Below are 14,571 nucleotides of genomic sequence, written 5' to 3'. Positions count from 1 at the left end.
CCTCTAAATCTGTTGAAAAGCCTGGTGCATTAGGTGGGCTCTTTAGTTCATGTAATCTGTACTTGATGTCATGGATTTCAGCTGTGTCTCTTTTTACTCACTTCTTTTATTCACTTAGCTGGGCTGGGGAAGTTCCACGTTTTGGTCTCTGTTTTCAGGACTGTTTTATAGTAAGTAGCCAAAAATAAGAAATTTTTGTGAAAAGGGGAAGCAGAACCTGATACTCGGCTGTCCTTTCCTGTCAGGTAAATCCCATAGTCTGCACACTGTAAAAATGGATTAATTTTTTTTTTCTCTGTTTCCATAGTTTTCTTTCCTGTCTGCCTTAAGATCTGTTTTTTAAGGTAGAGGAGATAATGCCCATCCAGACATGCTTTAGTGAGTGGTCTGACTAGGGCACTCCCCTATAGAAGGCAAACATGACCAGTACAAATATTTCTGCTTTCTGTATTTACCTAGGGTGCCATATACTTATTGCCAGTGTTTGACTTTGGCTTCCTAGAAATTTCAACTCACTGGTTGTTTTGGATAACTTCTCTGAGACATTGACCTCTGCCTCTTCTGATAGGTTTTCAGCCTACATACGGAACACTGAAAGAGTTTCATACCATGCACTGGGTGCTTCAGTCCTTTCTTTTGTTTGTAGTAAAGATACAGAGGATTGGAGGACCTAAGATGAACATGAAACTCTTGGATGGCATTGAGACTAATGTTGGAAAAGTAGCATCAGAATATAATCATCTGAATGAAAAGGTTTCATTTTTACTTAATCTATTTTCTGAATGTAACTAGAAACAGACTGAAGTAATTTAAGTTCTAATGGTTAAACACTGTTGTGTGTATTCTTAAAAGAATAAGCCCAGTTGCCTTTGCAATCCTCATTTCAAGGAAATCACTCTTAGCAGTGCTCATGTGGTTTGGTGTCAGCAGCCAGCTGGGTAACACTCTCCTTTTCCCTCACTTCAACTGTTCTGCAAGATGTGGAGAAATAATTTGAAGGATTTAGGGGGGCAGGGGGAATGTTAGCTTCTGCTACTATTTTTTGATTTTTATTCTTAAAAGCTTAAAATACATGAGTAGCTCCTTTTTGGACACATTGCTGTTGCTAGAAATTTTGTTGTGGAGGAGGAGGAGGAAATAACTCAGCTTGGAAAGATCTCAGTCATTTAATAAGAACAGGGAGGAAACAGCAGAAGGAAGGACACAGCTGAGTAGAACAAAAGCAACTTACTTTTTGGTGAGCAGGAAGGTCCAGGGGGAAAATTGGGATACCATGGTGTCTTGACACGTCTGCTGTGGGAGCCTTTTAGGGCCTTGGATCCCATCTTCTCTGACTGTATCTGCTTCCTAACACTGGAGACCAAAACCTAATTTATGTGATTAAATCTTCTCGACTGCCTAGAGAATTTAATTTAGTTTAAACTCTCCTGGTAGAAATTGCTAGGAATTTCTCCCCTTTCCCACACATGCATCATCACCAAACAGCAAACAGATCTAAATCCTAAACTGATCCTAAATGCAAGATCCATTCATTTGCATTTCTGTTTTCCCTAACCCATACAATGGGTACACACTTTGCTGTTGCACCTCAACAAATCTGAAACACTTCCTTGTTCTTTTCAGAATGGAAAAAGCAGTTTTAGGTTGGAGGGGCAAGTGCTTGGGTAGGGTGTTGTGCTGAGGCTCTTGGGTTCTATGCTGAGCCTCACAATTTATATCCCTTACTATCCCTTTTGGGAAAAGGAGAAATGAAGAAGATCCATTTAATTTCAGTCATGCTCTGAAAGTTTTTCAGTTCTAAACCATCATTCATTTATCAGAAACTAATTAACTGGAACTTCATTAGTTTGCCTTTCACCTTTACCTACACCTGATGGTAACAGATCCTTTTATGTCTAGGTCAAAATTCCCATTCTATCCACATGTGATTTCTTTTCCCCATGACACAGTAGGATTTTTAGCCTGGTTCTGTTAGTAGTTGAAGAAAGAAAGGGCTCATCATGATATATCAGAATAAGTTTCTACCTCAGAAACGAATCTATTTGGTTTAAGATGACAGCAGAAAGAGTGCTAACTGCAGAGATGCTTGGTGGAGCATTACATAAATAATTGATATATAAATCAAATGGAAGCCTGCAGGAATCTGAGAGTACCTTCATTTGCACAGTATGCTGTCACATTTAACATACAGTATGAGATTATATACTAATCCTTTTAGTTAAAGAATTAAGAGTTAAAGAATAAAACATGTAAATATCTGGAGTAAGTAGTATTGGATGCTGCAGTTACTAAACCTTGACTTGATTCTCTTGTTGCACAGACAATGACATTTTCTGTATATACGTGTGTCATGTGGCACTTGGGAGAAGAAACCAATTTTATTTCCAGTCACCTGCCTGATTAAGCCTTGCAGTGTTATCTGGAGTATTTTTAAAACATAACCACTTAAGCAACATTTACTAAGCACTTTTTCTTTGTTTCAACAACTGTCAATCACTTTTGAGAGCTGTATAAAAATAAATCGGGGCTTTTTGCACCACGTTTTTTTATACATTACAAAGTTCCTGGAATCTTTGAACACCCTGTCTGTGTTACATTCTTGAGTGCTGAACCACATTAGTTGTTTGGAAAGCTTGTTTAAGGAAACAAGCTTTGCTTCTCAGTACTCTCATTCCTTAAAGTAAATCTGAGTTTTAAACTGTTTTTAATTATTCTAAATTGCAGAATGATGGCCTCGCAGGAGCAGGTCTGGCCAGTTCCAATGAAGGCAATTGGAGCACAAAACCTTCTGACAATGCCTGGAGGAGTCACCAAGTCAGGGTATCTTCATAAAAAAGGAGGCACCCAGCTGCAGATCCTCAAGTGTAAGTTGAATGAGGTATTAACTAAATTAAATGTTTTAAATGCTTGCCTCTGGGCCCAGTAACAGATTTTGTGTTAGCAGACTGTTGAAGCTGTTTTTCCACTTTGTATTGGAATACAATTTTACTGGAATATATATATATGAAAGACTCCTATTGAAAGATTTTCCTTTAATTGCTTTGCAACTTTAAATCATAGATAATATATGTTGTGGTTGATTTTATTTTGCTTGTTTAGTTCTCTTGTCAAGTCCTTCACAAGTAAGATTTTCAAGACAAACAGATTCCCAGGATATGTATGTTTTCTGAAAGAAACTCGTACTCAGCTTTTTTTTTTCCAGTTGGTTATTCTGTACTGGAAAAAATATTCCCATCTCCCACTGCTGTTGTGAAATGGAAATTTTCTCACTGCCAACATTGGGCTGTACTTAATAACAGTAATTTCTTCTGAAATCAGTGTTTATTTACATGGGGAAAAGTTCATATTTTGGGTTTATATATATGCTATTCATTTGGTATCCCTGTTTATACTGAAATGATGCTTATATAGTTAAGGACAAAGATTACTGCCTTTGATAAAGGAAGCAGTATTGGCCTCTTTCAAAAGAAGAAAACAGGATACCATTTTATTGGCAGGATTATGCACTTGAGGTGAAAGAAGAGAGGGAGATAATGGTTTGGGGATGGATGTAAATATGTGTTTGTACCCTGTGGCTGCCTTGCTGCTATTGCTTATTCCACTAATAAAGGAGCAGAGGTGCAGGTCAGGCCTGCAGTCTCTGAGGCTTCTTTTGAAGCTTTCAGATCAGCTGCCTCTCATGTGAGGGAATCAAATATTACCCTTAGTGCAGAAACTGCAAATGGACAGCTTCACTGTGTGGCTGATCATCAGTGAGCTGTCACTTAACTTGTTTGTGCTCATTTACAGCAATTCATATGACTACTAAGGTCTTAAACAATAGTTCTACACATGCTACGAGGTTCTGGTTGTTCTGCTGCCCTTGCATTTATATTTTCATCACTTTTTATCTTTTCAGGGCCACTGAGATTTGTGATTATCCACGAGGGATGTATTTACTATTTTAAGAGCAGCACATCTGCATCTCCCCAGGGTGCATTTTCTTTGAAAGGTTACAACAGGTAAGTGCCAAGGAAGTTGTTAAACACCCAAGCTCCTTTTACTTAATGCTAGGGGCTATGGGTTTCATTTCTAATGAAGTTAAACACAGCTACATCTGTTGTTTGGGTTAAGCATTGATCTCAGATTTCAAGAAATTTATTCCTTTCAAATTGTATATATGACATTTCCTGTGCTTGGTGAGTGGATAGCCTTCTTTTTCTGTCATTTAACCAGTAAAGCTGTTTGAATTGCAATGGCCTTGCTCCTGTTACTGATTAATGCACACTGCACATGCAGATAGATTCTTTCAGACAGACCTTCTTTGTTCTGTAGAGACCAGAAAGGAATCAGAAGAGAAAATTTATGGAGTTACTAATTCAGCAACTCTAGTTAGTGTTGAAACTGTATCAGCTACAGAGTGCTAAATAAGAGAATGCATGTGCAAAGTATCTGACTCATTTCACTACACATTTTTAATCTTTATATTTACTTTGCAAGTTGAAGACAGGACTATGTGGCTTTCAAGTTAGCCAATACTATCAGAATCCGAATGCAGCAGAAGTACAAGGCCTACTAATAAGAGTCCAGCCTAACTTTAGGGAATTGCTGTTGAAATTGGTGCTAAGAAAGGTTTAGCGAGAAAGAGGGAGTGTAGAGAAATATCATTGTGTTGATCCTAACCACTGCAATTTTATGGCAATTGTATATGTGTACCTTTCGCTGTATAATATTCTCAGAGTTCTGGAACAAGGAATTGCCTTTTCTTGGATTGAGAGCTTTTCTAACAGAGCATGACAATGGCACATTTTTAAGGGAATGCACTTGTTAACATTGTAGCTAGTTAAAAATTCAAGGGTAATTTGTAGGAGAAATCCGCACTGTAATTTTGTCATGATACCAATTTCTGCTATTAACACGAATGTGAACAATACCATGGAATCTGTAAATGCTAGAGATTGTTCATTCCTTTTTATGTATCTTCATTCTAGCAGCCTTGGTTGGAATAGGGACCAGGTCTTGATTAATATAAGGCACAGAGAAACATTATTGAAAAAGAATTTGAACAGAAAGCATTGTTAGATTGAGTAGTTGCATAAGGGGTTTTTAGATTTTTCTTCCCCCTAGGATCCCCAAATGAAGAAATTCGTTACACACACGAAAAAGAAAGTGGTTAAGTTATGCTTACTTTAAACTAATAAAAAAATGTGCAAGAAAGTGTTTATAAGGGAAACATGTAAAAATGAAGTTTGCTTCTATTATTAGTTTTTCCTTATTTTCATGGGAAATGTTTTGATTTCCCTTCTGAAATAGTGACTTCTTGAAATAAGGGCCACGAGCACCCTGAGTACCTCTTGCAGTGTGTGGTGCTTATGAATAAGTGTGATTAATTAACTCTTGAACAGGCCAAAGCAGCTGTTTATAAAGGTCTGGCTGGGGGATTAACAAGTGCTCTTCCTTTTGTATTGTCCCTTCTACCACAATAATGGAGAAGTACTGCAAATGCACAAATGGGGATTTCTGTGGTGATTTTCTGGGCTTGGGGATATTTTCCACAAGGCAAAACTGGTCAATGAAACTGCTTTCTGTCAGTGTTTATGCCCTGCATAGCAGCATTAACTCTAAATGAAGATGTTTCTGTATTGGTTGCTCTGTTTCTCAGGGTGATGCGGGCAGCTGAGGAGACAACATCAAGCAACGTGTTTCCTTTCAAGTTGGTTCACATAAGCAAGAAGCACAGGACGTGGTTTTTTTCAGCTTCTTCTGAAGATGAAAGAAAGGTAACTTTCTTCTTTTGCAACAGCATTTTCTTTGAAGCAAAAAGAGAATCCTGTACTTCCCTAAAATCTAAATGAACTGGAAATGCAGCTGAAATTTGTATACCTGGTTCTTGAGCTCCTCTGAAAATCGTGTCTGAAGTTTTAACCATTAACTTAATGTTAATTTAACTTGTAATTTAGGGAATGGCTGTGACATACTAGATAGTATGGGTTTCTCCATATTTCATAAATATTCCATATTTATTTTTCATCAAGTAAAAAGTAATAATGTGTAAGACTTTGATAAATTCTGAAAACTGTTCAGTGAAATCTCTCACTCATAAACACACTCTGAATATATATCTGGCTTTAGGAATAACAGCCTGAAATTTGCGAACTGAAAATTTAGTACTTCAGTAGGTTCCTACAGCATTTTAGATAGTCAAAACATTTGACTGCTGAGGCTTTTCAATAAAAAAGCAATGGATAAATATTATTTCACTGTATGTTCCCTGCACAGTTACTCTGATCTTACAGAGGACAAGATACATCTGCATTTAATGATTTAAAAATTGATGTGTTGAATGTTGTATTTTCATTTTTGTTTAGAATTGGATGCTCTCCTTGAGAAGGGAAATTGGTCACTACCATGAGAAGAAAGAAATAATAACAGAATTTAGGTATAAACCTTTATTCTTTATTGGCTTTTTTATCCCTTTTGCATTAGCTCTTTACAGTGGTGTTTTAGGCTTTTTGCACCTACAAGTAACTTTCTGTTAAATAAGAGCAGGCACAGTAAGACCCAAGAGGAAAATCCCATCCCAATTTATACTTTAAAGAACATGAAGAAAACCCCAAATCTTTAAACAAAGAGCACTTTCAATGTCAGCTTTGTGTAATAGAAATGAAATCTTTCAAAAGACAGCAACAACATATCTGACTGTTAATTGGGAAATAGGAACAGATTGCTTCTGCTTTTCCAGCATTCCTTTCCAGTGCTGCAGTCCTGCTAAACAGAAGTAACTCTGTCCTTTCTCTTGCAGTGACTCTGGTTCTGATGCTGACAGTTTCTATGGCTCAGTAGAACGTCCCATTGACATCAAGTATTCCCATCATTCAGCAGATAATGAAGGTGACAAATTCAGACACTGATAAATAAGGCTTCTTTGTTGCTGATTTATTTCTTCTGAATTCTGCAGGAATTATTCCCATAGTTTAAGTAAACTGATCCAATTTGTAACTGGTGTTTTTTTACAAGGTGTATCTCTGTAGTTTTAAATCAGCAACAGATATTCTCGCCATTAACTGTTGACACAAATAAAGAATTTCAGATCCTTTAAGGAGGCTGATTAAAAGTGAGACAGAAAGCCTGTCAGGCAGGCATTCGCAGCATATTTCAGCAGCTCATTTCCTAGTCAAGAAAAATGTTTGTGAAAACCAACATGAGAAACCTTGCCTTGAGGTTCAGCAGGGATCCTTTCCTTTGCCTTTCCCCCTCTGTCCTTTCAGATTTCCAAGGGCAATGTTGATGGGAGCAAGTCCTCTCATTTCCTGAAAGGAAATTCCTGATTATTCTGCAGGAATGGGTCTTGTAGGAAATCCTGTTCCATTGCTGCAAGCAGAGCAGAGCAAACTTATCAGCATTTCATGTGGGGTTGCAGTTTAGTCCTTCTGATTTTATGGGAGAGGAGGCTTGTATACAAGATAAATGATGATAAGAGGCCTGGTAGGAGTTTAAATTTGGAAAATTAGAATAACTGATTTTTATCAGATAGTATTACCTATTTTTAGGGCATTCCTCTGCATGTTGTCCTTCAGGCTCCTCTTATAATCAATGATCAGAGATTACTGCCTAGAAGTAACATGTTTTTTGTGGCTTGGTTATTCTGATTTACAGTTAAAGGCAACACGGAAACCACTTAAGCAGTTTCTTGTGGTGCCTATTGTTTGTTGTTGTTGTTGCCAGAGCAAGGCAAAATAATTAAATTTGTTTTGTGGATCACTAAGCTTGTTTAATCTTCCAAATTGCAAAATCCTAAGTTTTTCTGTGGTACGGTTAAATTCTGTGAGTTTTGTTGTTTTTTTTTCCAAGTATTTTTGTCAATGCATCCATGTGGTTGTGTCTCTGCAACTTATTTGAACTTCTCTCAGGAAGGCTGGAACACTAGAAAGGGTCACCAAAAAATAATTTTTTTCAACTTGTAAGTTGAAAAAAAAATTTAACGTGCAGTGTACTTGATTTGCCTCTGTTATAAGAGATGCCTTTTTTAATTGACATGAAAAATTAAGGAAACGCCTAGAGAGCAGAGAGATGGATCCAAACTATTAATTTTTTTCACCTCTTCAGAAAAAAATACCTGAAAAATATCTGTTTTAAGGAGCCCTAAGTACTTGATATACTCTTTCTTAGGTTTCCTAGCTTCCAAGAGTATTTTTCAGAGTCTGACACACTGATTTTTATCTGCAGATTATGACCAGGAGGAAGAGGATGAGTCTTATTTGCAGCCAGATACTTCTGACATAGTGAAAGATGGTAAGTGATTTCTTTGATTCCCCATGAAAGGCCCCCAGTGAAGGCAATATTCATGTGGAATGCCAGGTTATTGTCTTGTATTAGTCATTACTATTCCAGCTGGTAGGATAACTGAAGTAATGCAGAGGTATCTAATCCTGAGAGGTATTTAGGGTCAGGAGTTTGTAATAACAGCAGTAACCATTTACAGAAAGCATGTCATTTCTTTAGGGGTGTTTTCTTGGAGCCTCCTGCCTGGAGTGACCTGTATGTGGTCATCAGTCTGGAGCAGCAATCATGTTTTTAAGGAAAAAACAATACAAAGTGAAGTCTTTGCTAAGCCATCGTAGGCCATCATGCCTGAAGAAAAATAGCAGGAGTTTATTACCTAGAACTTTCAGAATTCTGCTGAAAGTTAAATGCTTATCCAGACTGTTGAGTACTGTCAGACCCTATGCCAGTGAAATACCTTAGATCACATAGAAAATTGATTTGAGCAGTCTCCTTTGATGACATACTGTATTCCCCCTCAGTGTGTCACATTTTTTATTTTTCTTTCTGCAGACATGGTGCTGCCCCCTGCGTACCCACCTCCGCCCGTTCCTCACGTCAGGAAATCTCCCTACTCCGAAGCAAGGGCACATTCCTACTCTGGCAAACCAAGTGCACCAGTACCACCACCCCCTCCTAAGAGGAGCTTACCTGAAATCAAACTAGAGCCACCCCCTGTGCCCCCTTTACCTGTGTTCAAAAAGCCTGCAAGTGGCAAAGAGTCTCACCCGCTGCCCCCAGAGCCTGCGCCTCCAGCCCCAGCCCTTGCTCCTCCAGAAGCGTGTGAGAAGCTGAAAACCTTAAACCTTTCCCCACGGACTCCTCCTCCTCTGCCAGCCAACAAACCCAAGTTGTCACAGCTTGCTGAAAAGCTAGCAGAGCCCAAAGTGCCAAGGGAACATGGTAAACCTGGACTGTTTGTGCCACCCGTGCTCCCAAAGCCACATGTGCCAAGCCACCAGCCCCCTGCAGTCAAGCCCAGAACAGAGAAATCTTTAGGTCCCCAGTTACAGTAAGTATGAAAACACAATGCACTATTTTTTTCAGTCACTTATTAGTTAACAAGTTTAGGCATACTCAGATTCATACCAACATCTGTGTCTCTTCCCTGCACCATCCCTCTCTCTGTTGTGCTTTTTTTGCCTGTTATTTGAAAATCTGCAGTGAATCAGCTGATCTGGTTGGACCTGTTCTGTGCAGGAGCTTGGACTAAATGATCTCTAGAGGTCTCTCCTTACCCAAATTAATTTGTGATTATCTAAATTAATCTGCAAGTACTGCCTCCAGCTCTGGGCCCCCCAAAACAAGAAAGAAACTGTTGAAACTGGTCCAGAGGAGGCCACTGAGCTGATCTGAGGGCTGGAGCACCTCTCCTAAGAGGACAGGCTGGCAGAGTTGGGATAGTTCAGCCTGGAGAGGAGAAGGCTCTGGGCAGACTCTTAGAACGCCTTCCAGTACCTAGAAGAGCTACAAAAGAGCTGGAGAGGGACTTTTGACATGGGCATGGAGTGCTAGGACAAGGGGGAATGTCTTTAAACTGAAAGAGGGGAGGTGTAGGTTCAGATTAGATATTGGGAATAAATTATTTACTGGGAGGGTGGTGAGGCATTGGCACAGATTGACACAACCTGTGGCTGCCCCATCCCTGGAAGGGCCACATTGGATGGAGCTCCAGTCAACCTAGTCTAGTGAAAGGTGTCCCTGCCCATGGCATGAGGGCTAGAATAAGATGGTCTTTAAGGTCCTTTCCATCCTAAACCATTCTAGGATTGTATTATTTGGAGGTTAAACTGAAGCTTCAGTTCTAGTTTTGCTATTCCTTCAGTGTTTAGTGTAAATTTGTTCTGCTTTCCTGATGAGATATCCTTCAGTTTTCATTCTGTTTCTGCCAGGAGATCACCACCAGATGGACAGAGTTTTAGAAGTTTTTCATTTGAAAAACCAGCACTACCCTCCAAGCCAAGCCAACCTGATGATGACTCTGATGATGATTATGAAAAAGTAAGATGAAGCAGATGATACATTCTAAAAGAATATTTTTTTCCTTGGTTATGTATATCTTTGGGAACATTTAAAGTGCATTATTTCAGGACAAGAGTTGTTTTTTGAAAACATAGTGTTGTGTATTTTTTTTTTCATTTCTTTTTGAGCTTTAGTGAATGCCTTGATAAGTTACAGAGTTTAAGATTGGAGAAAGAAGTGAAAAGTAAAGATTAAATCACTGTTAATAATTTTAGATTATGGCTGTAGCTTATTTGCATAACAAGTTGCTAGGGATTTGAGTTGTCATTGACTTAATGGTGATTTATTTTCTTTGTATTTTTTACAGGTTGGGCTTCCTGTTTCAATATTTCTTAATACCTCTGAATCCTTTGAAGTTGAAAGGTAAAATGTGATTTTAAAATAGTTCCTTAGAAGTCCTACAAAAACCTGTACTGAACTGTAATCCAAAGATAATTCTGATAACTTGTGTTTAAAGCATGCACTGAAGTGTTTAATATGCAAATCACTTTCTAGATAAATTAGTTCAGTGCTGATATATCAATTGACAGATGAGAATGCAATGTGATTTGGCTCCATCTGGAGGAGGCTGTTTTGCCAGGATGCTGGATGGACCAGAGAGCCAGATGATCTGTGCTGCACTGCTGGTTCAGGTGCTAGAACAGTGACTTTGTTTCACCTATGATCTACTATGAATTATTACACCCAGACCAGATATTTGTATTGAGAATTTTAAGACTGTAGGTATTTGATTTTCTGAGTGCTAATAATGTCATGTACATGAATGATTGTAATATATGTCATTGTTTATTCTTTTTAGGATATTTAAAGCTAGTAGCCCACAAGGACAACCACAAAATGGATTGTACTGTATTAGGAACTCATCTACTAAGCCTGGAAAGGTAAATTGCAATTTCTGAGTCTAATCCCCAGAAAACTTCTTGATTGAGATATACTGCATTTTATATATGTTAAAAGTACTTAACAATTTAGATGTGGTCTTTTCTTAAAGCAAGCAAATATGAGAGAATCCCTATCATAGTGTCAGTGATTGTAAAAAAACTTTTTGGGCTTAATTTTAATTAATTCCTTAATAATACCTTGACTTAGAAGAGCTTGGTGGCATAGACTGAATACATTGCATTTTTCTTCTTCAAGGTATTGGTTGTATGGGATGAACCTGCAGGAAAAGTGAGAAACTACAGAATCTTTGAAAAGGTCAGTAGCTGCACTACACTTGCATCTTTAGATTAAATATGTCAGTGTGTATTAAAAGGGGGGGATGCATATAGGTAAATATCAGTCTAAATTTGTTCCCACCTCTGACAGTAAAAATCAGCTGATTTACAAATATCTGATCTAGGATAAAAGTTCAAGTACTCAGATCTGGGCTTTTTAATTGCTGTATTATATATCATCATAAATTTCAGCCCCAGTCAAATCCTAGTAAATTCCTGAGTTTAATTTGGACTTATTTGTGTGACTGACTAGTTTGCAAAGGAATAGTGTATTTGAAGGGACTTAGTTCTGATGATGATGTTCTGGCCCTTTTTCCTTTAGACATTGAGCTAGAAACACTACTGTCAATGGTTACATTTGTTTTTTCTACAACAGGATGGCAAGTTTTACCTGGATTCAGACATCCTATTTTTGAACATGGGAAGTTTGGTGGAATACTACAGCACTCATGTCTTACCCAGTCATGACAGCCTGATTCTCAGGTGTCCTTATGGTTACTCCAAGCCAAGGTGACAGGACAGCCATGGCTCAGTGCCACCCTGCTGCCCCTGAGGACAGGACTCTGCCTGCTGGACATCCCGCTGTTTGCACACACAAACTGGGTCTGTGTCCACCTTTTATTATTCTCTCATAAATTGGTATATAAATTCCATTTAATGAACTTCTGGTAAAACCTTAGAGTCCAGATCAGTGGATTTTATGGTCTTTTTCTTTACAAAGATCTGAACTGATTGTGCTGTGAAAGCTGTCCAGGATACCCATACCTTTTATAAAACTGCTGCTATTACTAATCTCCTTGGAATGTCGAAGATGAACATGAACAGAGAAGTGATCTGAACACAGCTGATTTAGAAAATGGACACTTCTGAAATTATGTCAGAATTTATTTGTGACAGGGAATACTAATTCTCTGACTTGGAGGAACTACTCCTAAAGTCAGCATTGGTGCTCAACTGAGATATTTTGTATTACTTGTATAGCTGATGTGTACATAATGAAGATTTCTGTGCAAATTATTTTATTTACTATAGGTAAAGATGATCAGGAAATGAGGCTTTTTTTTAAGCCACCTCTTATACCCTTGTACCTTCTGAGTACAGTAATCACTATCAGGTACTGTCTGGCTGATATGGGTGTGGCATACACATACTGCTTCATGCCATGCACTTCAGAGAAGTGTGGGACAATATTGATTTGGCTTTCATGGGAGCTCCATTGTCTGGTTCTGAACTGGAAGGGTTCCTGCCACTGGTATTTTTAAAGGGAAAAGAGAAAGGGCTACTTCAGATTTTGGGGGAAGGGAAGGGAGCCATTTGAATGCTCCAAATTCCAATTAACAGTTTGATCTCATGTTGCCATAGTCAAAGTTTCTTTAAAAGAAAGCACAAAAAACCACCTGAAACCATGATTGTGATGCTACTATCAATCCAAAAATCTTTGTGGTCACACTTTACTGTCAGCCAGCTGCATTCTTTTCTATTCTAGGGCAAAACACACTACCCTAGTCTGCTACCAAGACTTCTTTTTTTATTAAAATTTCTACTCAGTTTGTAGTTGCATGCAAAACAAAATCTGTCTTTAATCTGTTGTCAGTGATAGACATTACCAGGGTGCTTTTAACATTTATTCCCTAATATTTTTGGGACAGTTATCCTAAATCCAAGGGCTTGATATTTATGCCAAAATTACTCAATTTCTCCTCCATATTAAAATTCAGGAATAAATTTAGTAACGTCTTAAGTAATTCTGTTGATTCAAAAATAATGTCATAATGGTCTCATACTCTAATACTTGTAATAATAGTAAAAAAAAATCTGTCACTCCTGAAACAGGAGAAGGCATCTAGTTTTTATCAGTCTGAATTTGTATTCATAAACTTCTTTTTCTGTTACCCTTTAAAAGTTTATTCATGCCCATTTTAATCTTGTTACCATTAGATGGTCACAACTTTAAAATCATTAAAAAAAAAATAATCAGAATTTGCTTTTTATGAAAACAATAAACCAGGATTTAGTCCCTAGGGAATTTTTCTTACTAATCAGATGGAATATGAGGATCATATACAGGAACTGAGGCAGGAAATTCTGCCTCCATCTTTTTCAAGAGACACAGACATACAGAGTATCAGTCTTTTGATCCCTGTTCCCACCTGTTCCTGTAATAGGGCTTATGTGTGTAAAGAATGTGAAGTACTTAAAATTTAGATTCTCTTGAATGCTGGATATTTTTAATTTTATTCCTTTTATTTTAAATTAGTATCCCTGTGATGCACTATCCTGACATTGATCTCTCTAAAGAAGGCTCAGCCAAGACAGAATTTAAAAACACTTCTTTGGCAAATATTTTTATGTATATCAGAGTAAGTTCAAGTTTCTTGCAATATTCACACCTGTCTACAGAGTAAGATTTTCTCTGTCTGAGAACAATTGACTGCATTGTGTCATTACAATGTTATTTATAGTATGCTCTCTTTGGGGCCCTATTCAGATATTTGATTGTTTGCTCAACTTATACTCAGAAGATTTTTAAATTGTAAACATCCATTTAAACCCTAACACACTCTTTACCTGTGTAATACAAGAGTTGCAGATATGTAAATTTTTGTGTAATTTCCTTTTTGTATCTAAATGTATAGATTTCTGAAATGGATAAACTTTCAATGCCAGTCCACCTCATTTTGTGTAGTTGTCTTTAATTTCATGGGGGTGGGTTCTGATGCTTTTGTTCATACCCGTGTTCTTCTAATAGTGGAGTTAGAGGAATTAATTTTCAGCATTCCTAAGAAGCAAATCTTCATGTTCTAAACAAATCTGCAATCATTTATATTCTTTCTTGCTCTTGCCCCTACATACTAGTCTAGTCTGTTTTATAACAAATCAGGTGAGTTTCTGGTGTTTGTAGAGAGGAAAGACACAGCCACAATGCATGGCTCAGTATGTCTCCTGTATTTCTCACTAATCTGCCTCTCCTCGTTCCTTCACCACAAAGCAGCCTTTGTGTCTACAACCTCCTACAAACTCCTTAACTTCC

The 14,571-nt window shown here is 37.8% G+C and overlaps 1 protein-coding gene across 5 annotated transcripts in view; it reads left to right on the top strand.

Moving 5' to 3' along the window:
- SH3BP2 (SH3 domain binding protein 2) overlaps nucleotides 1-14,211 on the top strand; it is a 36,500-nt gene extending 22,289 nt beyond the window's left edge. For 4 of the 5 annotated variants that reach the window (XM_063157497.1, XM_063157496.1, XM_063157495.1 and 1 more), the window contains 12 exons: nucleotides 2,725-2,864; nucleotides 3,899-4,001; nucleotides 5,642-5,759; nucleotides 6,348-6,418; nucleotides 6,782-6,870; nucleotides 8,206-8,271; nucleotides 8,815-9,313; nucleotides 10,194-10,302; nucleotides 10,631-10,686; nucleotides 11,123-11,204; nucleotides 11,461-11,520; nucleotides 11,917-14,211. In XM_063157497.1, coding sequence (XP_063013567.1) covers nucleotides 2,726-2,864; nucleotides 3,899-4,001; nucleotides 5,642-5,759; nucleotides 6,348-6,418; nucleotides 6,782-6,870; nucleotides 8,206-8,271; nucleotides 8,815-9,313; nucleotides 10,194-10,302; nucleotides 10,631-10,686; nucleotides 11,123-11,204; nucleotides 11,461-11,520; nucleotides 11,917-12,054 — 1,530 coding nt within the window. In that variant the 5' untranslated portion in view covers nucleotide 2,725 and the 3' untranslated portion in view covers nucleotides 12,055-14,211. The remainder of the gene's footprint in view (nucleotides 1-2,724; nucleotides 2,865-3,898; nucleotides 4,002-5,641; nucleotides 5,760-6,347; nucleotides 6,419-6,781; nucleotides 6,871-8,205; nucleotides 8,272-8,814; nucleotides 9,314-10,193; nucleotides 10,303-10,630; nucleotides 10,687-11,122; nucleotides 11,205-11,460; nucleotides 11,521-11,916) is intronic. The other variant, XM_063157493.1, reaches the window with a different exon arrangement.
- The last annotated feature ends 360 nt before the right edge of the window (nucleotides 14,212-14,571 follow it).

Source organism: Melospiza melodia, chromosome 5 (assembly GCF_035770615.1).
Source record: "Melospiza melodia melodia isolate bMelMel2 chromosome 5, bMelMel2.pri, whole genome shotgun sequence".
In the NCBI taxonomy this organism is placed as follows: Eukaryota; Metazoa; Chordata; class Aves; order Passeriformes; family Passerellidae; genus Melospiza; species Melospiza melodia.
The sequence above is the reverse complement of the archived record's forward strand: the minus strand, read 5'-3'. Positions and strand labels throughout refer to the sequence as shown.